This window comes from Astyanax mexicanus, chromosome 25, assembly GCF_023375975.1.
Source record: "Astyanax mexicanus isolate ESR-SI-001 chromosome 25, AstMex3_surface, whole genome shotgun sequence".
Classification (NCBI taxonomy): domain Eukaryota; kingdom Metazoa; phylum Chordata; class Actinopteri; order Characiformes; family Acestrorhamphidae; genus Astyanax; species Astyanax mexicanus.
In genome coordinates this window covers 17,798,821-17,817,619 of record NC_064432.1, presented here as the reverse complement: position 1 = coordinate 17,817,619, position 18,799 = coordinate 17,798,821, and the positions used below count along the sequence as shown (strand labels likewise).

The 18,799-nt window shown below is 38.2% G+C and overlaps 1 protein-coding gene across 32 annotated transcripts in view; it reads right to left on the bottom strand.

Annotated features, from left to right (window-relative positions):
- The window catches only part of LOC103047288 (adhesion G protein-coupled receptor L3), a 365,140-nt gene that overhangs the window by 25,258 nt on the left and 321,083 nt on the right, over positions 1–18,799 (bottom strand). For all 32 annotated transcript variants that reach the window (XM_049472032.1, XM_049472031.1, XM_049472044.1 and 29 more), the window contains 3 exons: positions 18,077–18,297; positions 14,836–14,902; positions 13,765–13,856 (listed from right to left, as the gene is read on the bottom strand). In XM_049472032.1, the coding sequence (XP_049327989.1) occupies positions 13,765–13,856; positions 14,836–14,902; positions 18,077–18,297 (380 nt within the window). The remainder of the gene's footprint in view (positions 1–13,764; positions 13,857–14,835; positions 14,903–18,076; positions 18,298–18,799) is intronic.

Sequence of the window (18,799 nt, the reverse complement as noted above, 5' to 3'; positions counted from 1 at the left end):
AGCAAATCTAAAGAAAGAAACACAAAACAATAAGAATAAAAGAAAGCAAGAGAGAAAGAAAATAAAAGTAAGTGGAAAATAAAAAGAGAAAGACAAAAGAGACAAAGCAAAAAATAATAAATACTATTTAATGGAAAGTTAGAAAAAAATAATAAATAAAAGGCAGAAATAAAGAGAAAAAGGAAAAGACAAAATAAAGAGCACAAAGAAAGTAAAAAATGAAGAATAGTGTTTAAACTGAAGAAAAATAAATCTAGCAAGAAATGAAAAATATATGAAAGAAAATGTTAAATGTAAAAACGAAAAAATCAATGAGAAATAAAAAAAACAAGCAAAATGAATTATAATAAAAGAAAATTAACTTTCAGGCTCCGCCCACCAGTGCATTCCCTCTCGCCACAGTTCTGAGTGACCCTCTGATCTACAGTCTCTCACTGTACTGAATGAGATTTCTGCCTCCATTCTGTTAAACTTGTCCAATCTACCAACAGGTAACACAGACAGAAAAGACTTGTGGGCGGAGTCTTGAGAGATCATCGTATTACAGTTTGAGTAGACTCAGGTCAGTAAGGCAGAGAGAAACTGGGGAAGGCAGTAAATTGAGGTCAGACTGAAAGAAAGGAGGGATTAGAACAGAGCGGTGAGGCTCAGCACTGCAATACACACACTGACAAACAGCACCTGGGGAGACGATTGTGTTCAGATTACTACACACACCACTTTACACACACTGCAGATAGGGGTCCAAACACTGATGGGCTGTTCTGATATAGACTTAGTTTACAATATAGAATACAGACTGCAATTGTGTTTAGGCTGAATGCAGAAAAAACAGTTGCTGCTGTGTCCCATTTGCATTATTCCATATATGCCAGGTAGTGGCTGTAGTCTCTCTTATGGTTTGCTAGGGGGTCATGCTGGTGTTCAAGGTGGCTCCTATGTTGTCTGAGGAGTGGTTGCTTGGGTGCAAAAATACTCTGATTCATGCAGATTGTGTTATTGTATTAATTCTTGTTTTAGAGTGGTTGTTAGGTAGTTCCAAATAGTGGTTGATGTCCAATCTGTTTTAGGTACATGGTAGGCTGGCTGTACTCAGGCAGTTTAATCCAGGTTGTTACTAAGGTCTTGCCAGGTGGTTGCAAGGGTGTTGTTAGATGGTCAATGCTGTGATACTTTATGTAGGTACATCGTAGGCTGGTTATGGTAAGGCAACAAGTGACTAGGGTGTAAAAAGTGTTTCAGGTGGTTAGTGGTTGCTGGGGTGTTGTTAGATGGTTAGTGTAATATCTCTTCTCTTCTAATGTGACGGACACTATCATTATCATTAATCTACTGGTGATTTCAGATACTACTGTCAGTTTTGCACTTCACTGCTTCTAATTACACTGAGAGAGAGAGAGCGAGTAAGCAAGAGATGCAGGTGCTGCAGGCATGCGCACACACACACACACACACAGAGGTAGAGAGGATGCACCCGCGTCAGTGTTTAATGGCCAGTGCAGGTGCTGAGCCAAATAAATGATTTATCACATTAGTGAGGAGGCCATTAAACATCATTTTACCAGGACTGTCCTAATGACCTGCAGAGAGGGATGCTTCATCAGAGAGCGAGAAAGAGAGAGAGAGAGATAGAGAGAGAGAGAGAGCAAGGGAGAGAAAGGGAGTAAGAAAGAAAAAACAGGGCTGAAGAGACAGTTACAAAGAGTGAGAGACAGAGGAAGGAAAAGGAACAAGAGAAATATGGAAACAGAGAGGAAGACAAAAATACTACCAATACTGCCCAATACTAAGTGTCCAGTTCTCAACTATAAATCTCCTATACTTCTAATACACTGTACTACCAATACTACCATATACTAAAATTCCAGCTCTCAACTGTAAATCTTTCCATCCATTCTGTTTGTTTTGATGCTGTCCCTAATCACAGTAGCCTGCAGCATCTAAAGTTTCTTCGTATGTAGTTGACTTATTTAGCATATTTCTGCCAAAATCACCACTGTAATTGGGCAGAATTTTTGAGACTTTTAAATAGAAATCAAGCTAGAGGGAGAGTAAAAAAGAGAATGAGAGAAAGGTAGACATTACTGACCCTCATCCAGCAGGGAAAAGAGGAGGAGGAGGATAGGGGGAAGTGTTGTTTCCTCCCTCAGAGAACAGAGTTGTTAGAGTCGGAGCTTGTGCGTTTATGAGGCTTTAAAAACAGCGCTAGTCAGAAATGTCAAGGTAGTATTCCTCATTATCAGCAATCAGAGGCTGACTGCTCGCTGTAACAGCGCTCAGCTCAGTTTGAAGCAGCGCTGCTGGGGATATCAGTAAACAATGAATAATCGCTGTGACACTGTTACATGATGTGGATTTTACCATATTGTGGATAAAAATGCTAAACCAGACAAGGCTCTACCTCAGGACGACTGAGTGAAATACTTTATATTTTCGATAGTAAATAGACTCTTTTTACCAGTGATCACTTCAACACCATTTTATCAATAAATTCCACTACAATAGCTTCCAACCATTGCTACAGGTAATGAAATGTATACAAAACTTGTAAAACCTTCATAGGAAAGCACTGACATGACAATGGAACACTTATTGGGAACTAAACCCAAGCCTTAGGTCATCAGACCCAATGCCAAGCATCAATTAGAGGCGATAAGAAGCTCCCTGGAGTGAGGGAGCTACACCCAGTGCCACTGCATTAAGTTTGAGTACTGTTTGTGATCCAAACAGGGAATCTTTTTATGGACTTTTTATTTAAAAAGGGGTGCAATAAATTACACCCAGGCATTTTACAGAGTTGGAGAAAATGCCCAAAACTGCTCCAAAAGGTAAGACTATATAGCCTTATGTAATTTACTGATTTTGAGGAAAATAAAAAGTGCTTTTTTAATGGACTTTTTATATGAAACAAGACACAATACACCACACCCAGGCATTTTCCAAGTTATCAGAGTTATAATTTCATTATAATCCCTAAAAAAATCAGAGTTGGAGAAAATGCCCAAAATTGCTCCAAATATAGCCTTATGTAATTTACTGATTTTGGGGAAAATTAAAAAAATGCTTTTTTAATGGACTTTTTATATGAAACTAGACCCAATATATCACACCCAGGCATTTTCCAAGTTATCTGAGTTATAATTTCATTACAATCTCAATGAAAATCAGAGTTGGAAAAAACGTCCAAAATTGCTCCAAAAGGTAAGACTATAGCCTTATGTAATTTACTGATTTTGGGGAAATATAAAAATGTGATTTTTTATTGCCTATTTGAATGAAACTAGGCACAATACACCACACCCAGGCATTTTCCAATTTCATATAATTTCATTATAATCACATGGAAATTATAATATACCTCACATTTAAAAGCTCACATGAGTGTCCGTGAAATGTCTGGAAAAGCATCTCCTGAAAGGGAAGGTAACACAGCAGTTGACAACTTCATTGGAGTACATTCTGTTTAACTGCTCATGAACCTGGCTGTTTAAAATGTAATGCATTTCATCATTAAGACTAGAAGTACATTAAAACAGATAATTAAATCAACATTAGATTTTCATTGGCAGGTTTATTTAGGTGGTATTATTTGCTACATTGTGTTCAGTTATAAGTCACTGCAATGTTACTGTAACGCTTCTAGTTCTTACCATCATAGTAAAATATGCTGTTTTGCTTTTTAATATGTATTTAAATCACACAGTGTTGCACACATTGTGCTTGTAGTATAAAGTTCCATCATATCGCTGTTGTTCACGCAGTGTGAAATATTGCGATATGAATTTTAGCTCATATCGCCCGTCCCCACTTAAATGCCTGAAAGCCTGAAGTCCGATGGCATTTCATTCCACTTTCTTTATCTCTCCTCTTCTCTCTCTCACTTGAAAAAACTTCGATCCCTTTCTTTCCTCCCCCGGAGGGAGCGAGGGAGCAGTGTTCTTTCATCAGTCCTCTATCTTCTGCAAAAACTCTCCTCCTGAGGCTGCGCTTGACTGACAGATAACTGAAGCTCCAGCTATTTAAGCCTTCCTGTAATTTCTTCTGTTTTCATAAATATTGAGATATACCGAGACACAAATGCCAAACAAACATACATAAACACAGCACTGTGCGAAAGACAGAGAATAACCTAGCAGCTCATTGAGCTACAGTCAACAATGGCCATTAAGTATATTTTTTTAAATATAATTTTTTCATTTTTCAGAGACAGGATATGTCTCTGATCTGAGGAGGTTAGATTAGATAATGCTTCTGAATAAAGAGGAAAAAAGTCAAAGTATGGAAGAAATGAAGAGAACAGTTTCAGATTTTAGATTCAATTAGAGTTTTGATAAAAATGGTGAGATAATTTTTTTGTCAAATTATAATTGGTCTCTAAATGTCATTGCCATTTTTATTTGACACAGTCTCAAATATATTACGAAAGATTTAGCAAAAGTTCTTCCTGGAGACTCTAATGCTATGTCTCCTAAAGCTTCCACCTGTCTTTAAAAGACCTCTACTTAACACACCTACTTTGCTGATTTTAGCAATTAATCTGTAATAGGTTGCGCCTATACTGCTGCTTGATGCACCTGCATGTGAAGTGGAGCGCTGGTTCTTTTTCTTCTTTTATTGTTTATTGAGTGACGATAGCCTGACTGTACTTACTGTAACTGGTCCAAACCATTCCCACCAGTTCAGTTGATCTGAACTGAGACCTGTAGTTTTGTTCTGGTGTAATTCTGATCCTGTAATTTTATTTTGGACCAAACTGAAAAATCTGAAACTTCAGACCAAACATGTGAGGTGTCCAAAGTTTAGCACAGGACACAATAAGATTAGGATTAAGACACAGGTTAATGTAACAGGTTAATTAACATTTCCGCAAAGTGTTTGCTGAAAAAACAGAAAATCATTCATCCGTAATGGCTGTTTTGACTGTAAATTAAATTAATAAAGACTGTGCAGCACTGCATACACCCAGAGTTATACACCCGTGCGCACACACACACACACTTTCAAGCACACACTATTTCAGAGAGAAAGGAAGAGGAGATTTTTGAGGCTGCATCTGAAGTTTAATTGAATTTGACAGTCATCGTCTAATACGGAAAGAAGGCTTCCTACCGGGGCTTTCAACTAAATAAAAGACTGAGACTCTTCAGCTCCTGAATAACCAATGACTTATCCATCTTTTCTCTCTCGTCCTCTTTTTTTCTTTCTCTCTCTCTCTCTCTTAGGTAGAGCTGCCGCTGGGCTAATAGTCCAGGGTTAAATATGAAAAATTAAAGCAAATTACAGCACAAGTGTCTCCAACACATTTCCAATAATTAAGGGAAATTTGAGGCAATTTATTCCGTAATCTTGCAAATGGCTGCGTGAGACGAATCTGCATTCCAATAACAGCAGTAATCGAGTCAGAAAGAGGGAGAGGAGGATAGTGAGATACTTCTCCATATCTGCAGACGAAACAGCTGCTGATACCTTCTACCAATCTGTATCATTTCTGTAACCTTCCATTGCTAGTAAGACTTAAAAGAATCAGTCTTTGTTGGAAAGATCTGATAATGTATAAAATAAACACAAATTTTATCTTTAACCAGAGTCTATTTTGGACCAAAACAAAGATGGAAACATTTTAACACATGCAATAATCAGGAAACTTTAACATTTAATACAATGTAATCCCTTTCCCAAATTTGGCCCCAATTTCCCCAATTTTTACAGGATATGATAATGTGTGATGTGAAGAATCACAAGTCAGTGTTAGAGTGGTTCACTATAGCCCCTCTATACTTACCAGCTGGACTCAGCTCTAATATAACTTCCATTAAGTTCTGTGTCCTAACACGTCCAACAAAAGTCCAATGTTTTGTTCAATATAGAAAGCCCTTAGTCTAGACAGTGCTCGTATAGAGAGCAGAAAAATGAATACATCTTTATTTTTCAGCAGTCCCCCTCTCGTTAACCTCTCCTTTCTCCGACTCTGCTGAAGATTCCACCAGACAGAGGACAGCCTTGCCAGTCGATGCGTATATTATTCTCAAAGACAACACACGTCCATCCCTGCAGCATTTAGTTAGAGTAAAATGCCTGCACTATGTACAGTAGGAGATTTCTATCGATTGTGCGAGAGAGATGGAGGTGGAGGCTGAGTAATGGACACATACAGGCCAAACACAAAGTTCACAAACAGACAAGCTAACAAAAAGGAAGAACGTAAAACACCAAAGAAAAAAAAAACCACAAAATGCCTTACCGGTGCCACTCCACTACAATACGACCGTCGTAATATTGATATCTAAATGCAGAAAAAAACAAAACAAAACAGAAAAACATACTCATGCAAAATAAAATAAAACGAGGAAAAGGCAAGCAAGCAAGAGCAAAACAACATGACATAAACAGAGACAAAGAATTAAAGAAAATCATGAAATCAAATCAAATACAGCAGCAGTTAAAGATCAGAGATGGAGACCCCAGAAGCAAAGAAAAATCATGGATAGACACAGAAATGAGACAGTTCAGATACAGGGGCATATTCACATTTACATTTAAGGTATTTAGCAGACGCCCTTATCCAGAGTGACTTACAACAGTGCTTCTTTGTTTAATTTAAAATATCCATAGCTAGTTTGTAGAGACTTGAATTAAGAGATACACAAGCTTGACAATGTTTAGAACCCTAGGAATTTTTTTAGATACGTTTAAGAACTCTTTGAAAAGATGAGTCTTCAGTCGGCATTTGAAGACTGTTTGTGATGTTCTGACAAGAAGAGACAGAAATGAGAGAGCAGGTACAGGGGCAGAGACAAAAAATGAGAACGAGGAGAGAGAGAAATTAAACTAAACAGAGACAGGGGCAGAGGCCTAAATGAAATAGAGGAGGGACAGGGGCAGAGACTGAAATAAAAGAGCAGATAAATACATGTGAAACAGAAGCAGAGCAGAGGCAAGGAAAAATAGGGACAAAAGAACCAGAAATTAGAAAGAAAAGTGAGTAGAAATAGGGGCAGAAAAGGACCAGAGAATCAGAGAGAGGTGTAGAACAGGAAGAGAGCAGAGACGTAGCATAGACGAGACAGATCACAGGCAGGCGCAGACAGAAGAAGAGACAGGGCAGAGACAAAGAAATCAGAGAAGAGCAGGCCTGTGAAACTCAGCCAAAGCTGAATCATCACAAACAGTACAGACTGAGTTCTGAGCTGTGCTACAGCAGAGTCTTCAGACAGGACGCAGTGTGTTTCATAACACACTCATTAGAGTCAGGTCTAGAGTGTAAATTAGCTCAGGGCCCAACAGGATCCGTATGTGTTACAACACAGCAGAGTCATAATGGCCATAATGAGCAGGAGTTAAGACATTTCGGAGTATTGCGTAGGATGATGAAGCGCTCGGTAAACACGCAGGTTCTCCCAAAACTGGGGCACATATTGGCAGCATAATCCCACTTAAGGCCTAGTAATGAGAGAAAGCACAACTGGCCATCTCTGGAACGAGTCTCTGCTTATTAAACCCAAATCCTTGCTGTGTGTGTGTGTGCGCGTGTGTGTGCTTGTGTGTCTGAAGTATGTGGAACAAACCTGCTTTATTACCCAGCTTTCTGGACAGCCTACCTGAAATGTGGCTGCTAGGTCATGTGATAAGATGATCGGGAGTTCTAGATATAAACTAGAGCTGTCAATATTGATTATATTAGTAATTGTGAAATCAGAATAATTAGGTTGTTTACAGTTTAAAAGGTTCATTTTTATGTGATCTGACATCAGACACTAACAAAATCTTAAGCACAATCAGTTTTTTATTTAACTTTTTTATGGACTGCATCCTTCAGCATCAGTCAAGATTCCATCGCCTTTCACCTTATGTAAAATAAGCTTTAAAAATAAGTACAATTTAATTATTACCTTGTTTTAAATGTTTACATATGTTGTAAACTGTGGCAGCAAATTATACTATCAGCAGTATTACACATATTTTTGGAGGTGAAGGCAGTGTGTAAATTGAGAAGCCACTCCCATCTCATTCATTTATACTGAGATTTCTTGGCCTGTATATATTACACAGATCAAGCGTAACATTATGGGTATCTTCTTGTTTCTACAAAAAATATAAATGTAGTGCTTCCTCCCTGTTTCTCCCTGGTCAGGTCCTTACAGTGTCACTGCTGGAATAACAATAGTCCAATAACAACACCCTGAGTGCTGAGAATATAATACAGAGTATAAGGGAGTATAAAGACAAATAGTTTTTTGGAATAATGTGAACATTGGGTCTCATTCATGTAACTCTTCATACTGACACGTACAGAACTTCTTTATACTGACATCTGAACTCGTCTATAAACAACCAACACGCTGCTTTATAGAGGAATTATTTATTTTTTTACATTACTTTTTAGTACTGTATAAGCCAATATAATATAGCTCTCAGATATGGCATTGATAAAATAAACTATAATGGTGGCAACCTTTAAAAGTAAAAAAAATAAAAGACATTTTATTTATTAAACTTTATGAATGAACTGGATGAGAACTGTACTGTGATAAGAATCCTTGGCCATTTCATCCAGCCACAGCCAAGGTGGCGTTAAGTGTTGGACACTGGTGGTCACTGGATGGCTCTGATGCTGACCAGTGGGCCACTGTTAAGCCACTTTATGCAGCACAGTCTCCTGCACACACACACGGACACACGCACACACACACACCATACATACAGTCCCTGAAACAAAGGCATACATCTGGATTTAGCAGGGTGACAGAAAGGTTGTGACCTTGGTGGGCCGTGGGCCCTGTTCACGCTTTTTTCTGCTCTGTTTCAAATAGCTTTATAAATCATATCATATAAAAAGCCCACGCACAAGTCAATACAGCCATACAAACAGAGCACTGAGGACATCTTACACACAAGAAGACACGCACACACACACACAGACAGCGACAGGCGCACACTCTCGGTTTGTTTTTGTTTTTATTCCTCATCTTTTCCTCCTCTTTTATCTCCTAATCAAACGGACCTGAATTTCTTAAATGGCGACGGGTAAAATAGCAGTGTGGAAACAGTAGACTATAATCATCTAATTATCAGCATGAATAGGACATCTGATTACAAAATTATCCAATTCCATCTAAGGCGTTATCAAAGGGAGGACTGGGAACGTAATGACACCTTACAGACTGCCTAATTAATCAGAGCGGGACGAAGCGGCTTTTCTTGTGCTGCTGTTGACGGTGTCTCTGCTCTAATTTAGGGTCATTTAGTCTAATTTAATGCAAACTTATTTGTATAGCGTACTTTATTTATTTATTTAATGGGATAAAGTGGTTTCGGAAATTTTGATTGAGACGGCAGGAAAAAAATTGCAACTTTAAATCCCCCCCAAAAAAAGAAAGAAAAAACTTTTAGTGGATGTCATTGGAAAATACAATATATTCCAAGTCTATTTGGAGTATTTCTATTGGTCTATTCATCATTAACTTTTAACAACTGCAAGATTCACATCACGTCAAAAAGGTCAACGTTCAATAATGCACATTATAAGGTTGATAACAAGCTTGCAGAGCCAAACAGAAACTTTTCTGCTTTGAATGTCACTGTTATGATCAGAGGGGCATTACTATTTAGAAGGTCACTGCCCAGTACTTTGTAAAAAAGGGGAAAACTCTTGGTATTTAATTATCAAAGAGGCACAATTACAGACACAGCTAAAAAAGTCAAGTTATATGACCAGAACTAAAATCATGTCCCATTAATTTTGCCATGTCTTTTTGGAAGTTAAAGAAACACTACACTGACCTGTGGGATATGTGTGTATGGGACATCCTGCATTCAAAGTGAATGCGATTTTTGCAGTCTCTTATCTTGTTTGCATGAACAATTTTAGCCAGACACTGCCAGTTATGATCATCACTACCCAATACACTGTCCACTGTGAGTGGTAATGCCTTCTATGATATATTGCCAGTACTGTGGATTGAGGAATATTAAATGCTCACTATTGAAGGCCACTATAAGGCCTCACTTCAACTCAGGTATTTCACATCACCTTGCAATGAGCATGCAGGCCAGTGTTCAGCCTCATTCATGAGATAACACTTCACGATTTATACAGGTGTGCTCATTTCCAAGCAGTTCCCTGAGGTAACACTTTATAATCAGTTTAAATACTGTTATTTTATGACTTGTAAGTGGCGTGTCAGTATATTGCACAGTTATAACTGTTAACTGTGATGTTATGGAGGTCCAAATCCTTAAACAACAAGCAAAACACAGTATTAAAAATACATCTTCATTAAAACATGCAAAACCATATCAAGACTGACAAAGCCTGTAGGCGTGTTTTTACATAATATTGAAATTATAAACGAAATTGTAAGAGGCCTCTAGAATGAATGTTGTAGAATGTCATGTTGTTACTGTTTATATAGAAATCAATTATTCACACAACTTTTCATTAAATTAAACCACAAAAAAATATCAGCAGCACTTATTTATTATTAATTATATTGATGGCTATTCACATAGCAATTACTGAATTTGTATAAAGACAACTACGTGGGTGCTCAATCAATCAATCCTTCAATCAATCAAACATGACACAAATAAGAAACAAGAAGCACTTGTCACTCACATGTTCCAGCATTTCTGCCTATTTGAAAGATAATGGGTTTAAACAGGAAGTGTCATCTTCAAGCTGTCACTATCTAAAAAAAGATAAAACTTTGATCTGCAGTCACATATTAATCCTTTGATCTCAAATCTGAATACCCACTCACAGGCCAAAAGTCATGGGATAGCAATACGCAAATTGATTATGAAATGTAACCTCAGGGGATGGCTTGGGAACACGCACATATGTATAATGTATGTATAAAGTTGTGAGGTGATATCTTGTGAGGGAGGTTAAACATTGGCCAGTCTGCTCATGGTGAGTTGGAGTTGGAGTGAGGTCTGATACTGGGTGCCAGATGGATGGCACATTCCATTTCTGACGTTGTGTGTTTTTTTTAACGTTTCTCAAACCACAGTGTCACATGTGTTTTCCGGGGATTATACCCCAGTTAGTTCTGACCCTGCAATGTGATTGGCTGAGAGGTGTTTTATGAGTGCCTTTATCAGCCGGTAATGCACTGTAACCAAAACTCTACATGAATTACTCCGCCACACGAAGCGGACAGCACAGCGGGTGGTAATGATTGTCAAACTGTTTTTGCAAATAGACATAAAAAGTACAAATTTGAGATTCCACACCTACTGTTCTCTATCAGATCTTTTGTAGCTTTCTAAACTAATCTTACGTCACCAAATTCTAAAATTCATGTTACATTAGTGACGGCTTTATATTTTCCTCACATTTATTAAGTATGTTAAACACAGAACTACACTGACAACCGTTCACAAATCACTGCTGACTGATAACAAGCATATCAGTCAATTAACCCAGTTTTTTTGACTATTTGATTATTTTTTGGTTATAGTCATTTCTATCTTCTTCTAATCCACAATACCCTGTTCATGTCAGCAGGACCCTATAAGAAATATGATGGCAGCACAGTCAGTGTCGTGTCTAGCATGTTGAGAAGGGCAGTACCATAGTGTGTGTATGTGTCTGAAAAATAGATATGTTGATGATGCACCCCATGCTGCATATTGTGGAAGTATTACAATACACAGATATCACTGATGCATTCAATCAACACCGCAGGGGTAAGCAAAGCTATCTACAGCACACAGCGGGATGCATGAATCAATGACTGAACCATGACCAAAACACAGCAGAATCCTTTTATATGTATATATATATATATATATATATATATATATATATATATATATATATATATATATATATATATATATCCCTTTATAGTATATAAGCATGGTGGAGGGCACATCATGGTTTGGGGCTGCTTTGCTGCCTCAGGTCCTGATTATAAGAGGAGCAGAGTTAAACTAATAAACTAGTAGATATTTAATAAGTGACCGTTCAATCTGTTACAGTGCTGGGTGACAAGACCTTAAATAATTATGTATTCATATTCAGAACACAAATAGCATTGAAATTGAATTTTATTATCATTTAAAAAACATTAATATTATACTAATTTGATCCACTTAACTGCGACCATTTTGCCTTTATATAATTCATAATATTTACTATAATTTTTAGTGTCTAACTGAGCAGCATATGTTTTCTCATTTACCCTCTTTTCCCAGGATATAGATATTTTCTACTGGCTGTTCTTTGAAGCACCAGACCCGTCCTGGCTCTGCAGACTGCAGACATCATTAGGTTCCGGTTGTGTGACTGAGAAATAGATATGTCACATCGTCCCCCTGTGCCTGAACGCTCCCGCTGTGATTGGCTGAAAGAGCTGTCAGTCAGGAAGCTCCACTGATGCTTCTCTGACAGCTCTGCACGACCCCTTTCCTTTCCCAGTGATAGACTTCCCCCTGCTCAAAGACCAGAGCCGTGACCACACACACCCACACCCACACACACACACACACACAATAGATAGTGCCTCTTTTATACTAGAGCCTGTAAAATAGAGCCTTACACAGCACCAGCAACTTTACAACACACACACACACTACAGCATTTCCCATTCCATTACACCTCCAAATCAGCAGCATCAATAAATCTGCATATTCGTAAAGTCATTATAGCTCTCAGCCTCTCCTGAGTGGCCAGCCTCTGGCGGACGCTCATGAATATTCATGCAGGTGTGGATGGCCGGGGTTAATGCCAGCGGATTGAGCCTCTCTCCTTGGCCCAGTGCCTTTCTGCTCTACCCATAATGCAGCTCGACCTGCGGAATACCTGCAACTCTCCGAGTTTAATGCTAATGAGGAATCACTAACTTTATGCCCTCATCCGCTAACGCTAAGAAGAAACTCTGCACTGCTTTAAAGCCAAACGAAATAGAACAATATGTCCCCCTTCCAGCCACGATAGTTCCCCTACTAATGAGAGGGTACCCACTGCTGACATAGATGTTCAGATGCACGCACATACATCTTCGTTTTTGGAGCTTTTGGCACCATGTCTAAGACCAGGTATGGGCTAGTGGTATAGAATTAGCTCTGAGCATTGAGATCACTGTGGTTCTCCATCCAGTATGTTTAGGATGAGTTGTAGGTAGTGCTACCGAATGTTTGTACTTCGTCAAAAGACCATATAGTAATTTTTAAGGTGCCATTTGAATCAAAGGTTTTATACGTGGCTAGTTTGCAGTGCTGTATGCCAACATTGTGGCTAGTCAGAGCTCTGCAACATTTCCAAGCCAAATTTTAGCCGCTACTTGACTTGATTGGAACCATGAGCATTTCATTTCTAAGGTTTAAGGTACCAGATACCAAATTTGCTCAATGTAAAAGCAGAAAACAGAGTAGAGCCAAGTTGAGAAGTGAAGTTACCATGCACTGGAAAAGCTCCATTACCACTCGTCACTGAATGCAATCAAATTCTCACTAATGCTCCAAAATCTGGTAGCGACATGAACTCCAACAAAAGCAGGATCAACTCTTTTGAATACCCTTGATTTCAGAAGAAACATTGAGAAACAAGCAGGTGTCCCAATACTTTTGTCCAAACTCTATGAATCTCCACACAAGCTGTAGTCCACACTGGGGGGAACCTAAAGATCTCCTAGGCTTTCCATGCCCCCTGTTTGCGAAGATATTTGATCAGACAAAAGGTGTATAAAAGCCTCCTTATACACTTTAATGGCACCACTTAGAAATGTCCTAGAAATAAAGCACCATGGTCACACTCACTTAATGTTGTCCAGACAGCCGGAGTCAGGCTTCAGGATAGCCGTGTGGTGGAACATCTTGTAGAGGGCGATGCCAAGGAAGATGACATTCAGCTGGGAGAAAACACACACACACAAACACACTTATCAGTGCTTCCTTTACGGTCCCGAATCATGCATTATTAATGCTGTGCATTGTACGACCTCAGAAAAAAAAAATATCAGAAAAAAGGTTGCGATGCAATATTTCTTACATTTATTTTGACTTTTATTTGAGACCATATAAATGCAAGATATTTCATGTTTTGTCTGATCATATTAGATTTTTGACATTTAATTTGTTAATATACATTTGTTTCAGGTGTTATTGTGCATCATTTTTTCACGTCTTAATATGTGTGCAACAATATGAAGTCATTATTTGTTTTTTTTTTTGTTTTTTTTTTGGTTTTAAGTCTGTACCAGCCATGCTTTTGAAAAAAAAGACCTGAAATACGGAAAAATTTATCAGATAACAACATGCATTTCTAATAAGTTATGATCTATCCAAGATGCCTTCAAGCCCAGAGAAGATGACACCACTTCTGGACATGGTCAGGGTATGCGAAATCTGTGCTGAGCGTAGGCATGAACCTGTGCTCTTTCCACACTGAGATCCTGTGGCCATCTTTGCTTTTCAGAGTCTTAGCCTTTCATAGAAAACCTTATAAATAGCCATATATTGCTACTGTCCAAATTTTTTTAGAACATTTTGAAGGCCTCAAATGCAGAAATGCATTTATATAAACAAATGAATGTAAGTTAACTAGTTAAAATATGTAAAATATGAAATGTCTTGGGTTCATACTTTCTGCAATCAAATTCAATTTCTGTAGTGTCCTAACATTATCTGATTTGGGGTTGTAAAAGAGCAGACAGTACAAAAAAATAAGTATTATTATAACTATTCTCCCTGCATGCTTGTTTTTGTGTGTACACAAAGGCACTTAATTTTAAATAGCACTTCCATAAACAAAATATGCTCACAAATAGTCATTAAAGGGAATTATGGGATCTGTATGCTAATTCACTGGGTTAATTAACAGCTGTTTACCATGATGATGAGGGTGGCAGGCCCAATAAAACTCCAGATGAAGTATGTGTCTAAACGCAACCAGCACCTGAAGAAAAGAAAGAAAGAAAAAAAAAAAAGGATTAGTGTTCAACCTGGCAACCCCCACCAACCCACAGCCTTCTGTGAGTGTGTGCGAGCATGTGTGTGTGTGTGTGTGTGTGTGTGATAGAGTTCAGATCAGTAGGCAGTTGGAAAGGCTCAGAGTTTTTCTCTTGCCACGTGAACCCCCACACGGGGCTGATACATGAGCGCTCATTAAATTATTCAGCCGCTAATTTCCGCTGCATTAGAGCCGCCATCACTCCCACCAAATCCTCCTCCACACACTGACACACACACACACACTGCCCTGACACACAGCGCATCGCTCATCACTTCACAATTGGATAATTGCAGCTTCACACAATTCTACACAGCTTTCCCAACAACTCTATACACTGATAATTGTCTGTAGTTTAACAGAACTCTACACAGAGCCAATTAGCTTCATTGAAAATTACAGACAATTGTATGGCCAGTCTTTTAAGTCTACAAGCCATAACTCAATTTTTACTTGTAAAAACTAAAATTCAAGATCCCTGAGTGAAATCTGAATATCAGAGGTCAACAAGAAGAGTTTTACTACGCATTTCTACATTAATTTAAGATCCCTGTAATGCTATGTTCAATGCTGTAATGCGTAACCAAAATTCTAATTAGATATCACCTAAGTACCTATTAATACATTTTCAGCATCAAAAAATCGAATTCAAGATCTCTGAAATGCAGAAAGAAAGTAATATAAACTTAGATTTCTCCAAATATGGAAATTTACAATTTTTTTTTTTTAAAGATTAAGTAATTCCACATAGCTGTACAGTAATTCTGCCATAAAAACAAATGCATACACATATAAGAACATTTTACTTCAAAATTATGTTTGTCCAAAACTGTCAAAATCCCATTTCAACTGATAATCATGAGGATGGCAGTGTTATTGGTTTATATCTGTTTTTTGCTACCTTCAAAATAAGAAAACTTACTAATGGACCAATTAATTCTAAATTGTGTCATCAAAAGATCAGTCTGTATACTCAAGCTCAGACTTTACTAAGCACACAAGTTATTTCAAAGAATAGTGCATAATAAGGCCTGGTCAATTCCATTTCCAGACTTTAACCCAATAGAAGTGTTGTGCAATAATGTAAAAGAAAAAAAAAGATGTGTAGAAGCCTAGACATGTTTTTTTTTTTAAACAACAAATATCAGAGTTGTATTCTGACGAGGAGGTGGAATTTAGCACAGCAAAATAACAGAAGTGAGGCACATAGACGTATCAATATGTAAATGTGTTGCAGGCCACTTTTTGGGGAAAATGTAAACTGTCAGGACAAAAACTGAAACTGATTATGGAGGCTTATAATGTGAACACACCCTAAATGAACTCTAACCAAGCAACTCTTAGCCAACGTAAATTTTTCAGTCAATTGTAATGTGGAGCATATATTATTCATTATATTTAAAGACACAGATTTTTGTGGTGGCATTAAAGGCAGGCCCCATACAGTGAAATCATGCAGCCAAAGCAGAGTCTATAAATATACAATAGAGAAGAACACAGACCTTCTCTTTCTCTTTGGTCGAGATATGAATCATTCACAAGAACGGTTTTGAACAAAAGGAATGGAAGTGTAGTAGATGATCAAAGTGTGTTCATGCACATGTGCGACACACACACACACACACACCCACACAAACAGAACATACAAACTCCTCTTTACTGCCAGCTGAAATACATCTTCAAAGTCATGTTAAGCAGTTATTATGAGTTATGTTGAATACAGATCAGAGAAGGAGAATTTAAGGGAGTGTTAGCAGTGTGTGTGTTTGAGTAAGAGAGAGTGAGAGAGAGAGAGTGAGAGTGTGTGTGCTACAAGCCCCTGCCTTTGTGCTGTGACAGTTTATGCTTCTATCTTTCTATTTTTGTCTCTGACTTAATGTTTTTTCAGTGTGTGTGAGAGACAGAGAGAGAGCGTGTGTGTGTGTGTGTGTTGCACTACACTCAGCAGAAAACCTTTCTTCTATTTTTCTATTCTACAGTGCGATTCTATCCTATTTCAACAGCATGCCTGAACATAGTGGAAACACCCAATATGTCCAAATGTTTGTCGACGCCCTTTTTAATGAATGCTGCATTCTGGTACTTTAATTTGTACTAATTGCGGACACAGAAGTGCAAAAGCACACACACACACACTATCTGGATGGATAATAGGACTATATGGAGCAGATAATCATGAACCTAATGGGAACCTGTCCAATGCCAGGCTTGGAATAAAGGCATATAAAGCCCCTCCAGAATTAAGATCACTATGGAGCTAAGGACCTGTGTTCACTGGAATGATAATCTTCATTAGGGAGTTAGGGATGAGGTCGGATTGTGAGTATAAAGCATCCTGATATCACTAACTCTAGTGTCACTAAATGCAATAAAATCCTCAGATCAATGCTCCAGAATCTAGTAGGAAATGTTTCCTGGAGAGTACAGACTCAAAATAAACTAATTTTAATACATGTAATTTTTGAATAAACAATACATTAGCAGGTGGCCCAATACTTTTGTTTATATAATGTATGCACAAGTTTGTGTGTGTGTGTGTGTGTGTGTGTGTGTTTGTGTGTGTCAGAGAGAGTTAGAGAGAGAGTGAGTGTAATAGTAAAGTTGGCAATCTGATCATTACCTCCCTTTGGTTCTGTTGGGCTTTAAAAATTGTGTCATTAATGGAAACAGGTGTGTGTGAGAGAGAGAGAGTATTGCTGGTTTTGTAGTATAGAGAGACAGTGCTTCTCATACTCACGGGACAGGAACTAGAGTATTGTGTCATATGACTTTTGCCTTGTTCCACGGGGGCTAAAGAACGCTGTACTGACCTATGGGATGTGTGTGGAGGCACCTGCATTTAATGTGGATGTCTTTTCTGCCAGAGTCGCTTGACTGTATGCATGGACATTTTAGCCAGAAGCTGCCGATCACAATCATCCACTGCACTGTCCACTGTGAGGGGCAACGCCTGCTATAAAGTATTTCCTATACATGTGACACTGTGGAGTAAGGAAAGTTAAAGACCTGCCCCTCTTCTGACAGGTAGTATATAACATTTTATTTATTTATTTATTTATTTTTCTATTATATTTTTTAAAGTGTTTGCTCTTTCTGCTCTATGCTCTATAAAGTACTCACACTCTCTCTGTCCCGTAGCTCCTGTAGTCCACCGCAGCAGAAACCGCCACTATGAGTGCGGGAATGCCATATCCAGTCAGGTAAAAATAACGCTTCCTCGAGTGTTCGCTTTCAAACACCTCCACCAGCATGATGTAGAGCTGAACACCCTCCAGAAACATCCAGGTGAACGCTGCCAGGAAGAAGAAATGCAGCAGGGCCGCAAACACAGCACAGGCAATCTGAAACACACACACACACACACATTAATACACTTACAAGAAGGTTCAATAGAAGAAGTTAACAGTCTTGATTATTGGTGGCAGTGAATTGGACAGAGCCCCCACACACACACATACACAGATGTGTGCACACTGTAAACCCTAAAGCCGTCAGGCTAAGTGGACACTGATGGATGGTGTGCATTTCCCTTGTGTTCTTAATCACATTAAAACAATGAAATTTAAAACACATCAATCACACATGGCACACATCCATTAGAGTAACATATCCAACACATGTCCAGCGCATTACAGATTTACAAGGCACTTGTATCTATACACACACTTTAATGCAAACCAATGCCTGACAGGGCTTTTCAGTATAAGGCTGACCAGAACACAGTTTACAAATAGAATCTTTTTTAGCAACCTTTTTAGTTAACCCAATGAAACTGAAATTGATTCAAAAGCTCTGCTACCAATATGAACGATAAACATAAATAAACTAATTATTAATTCATAG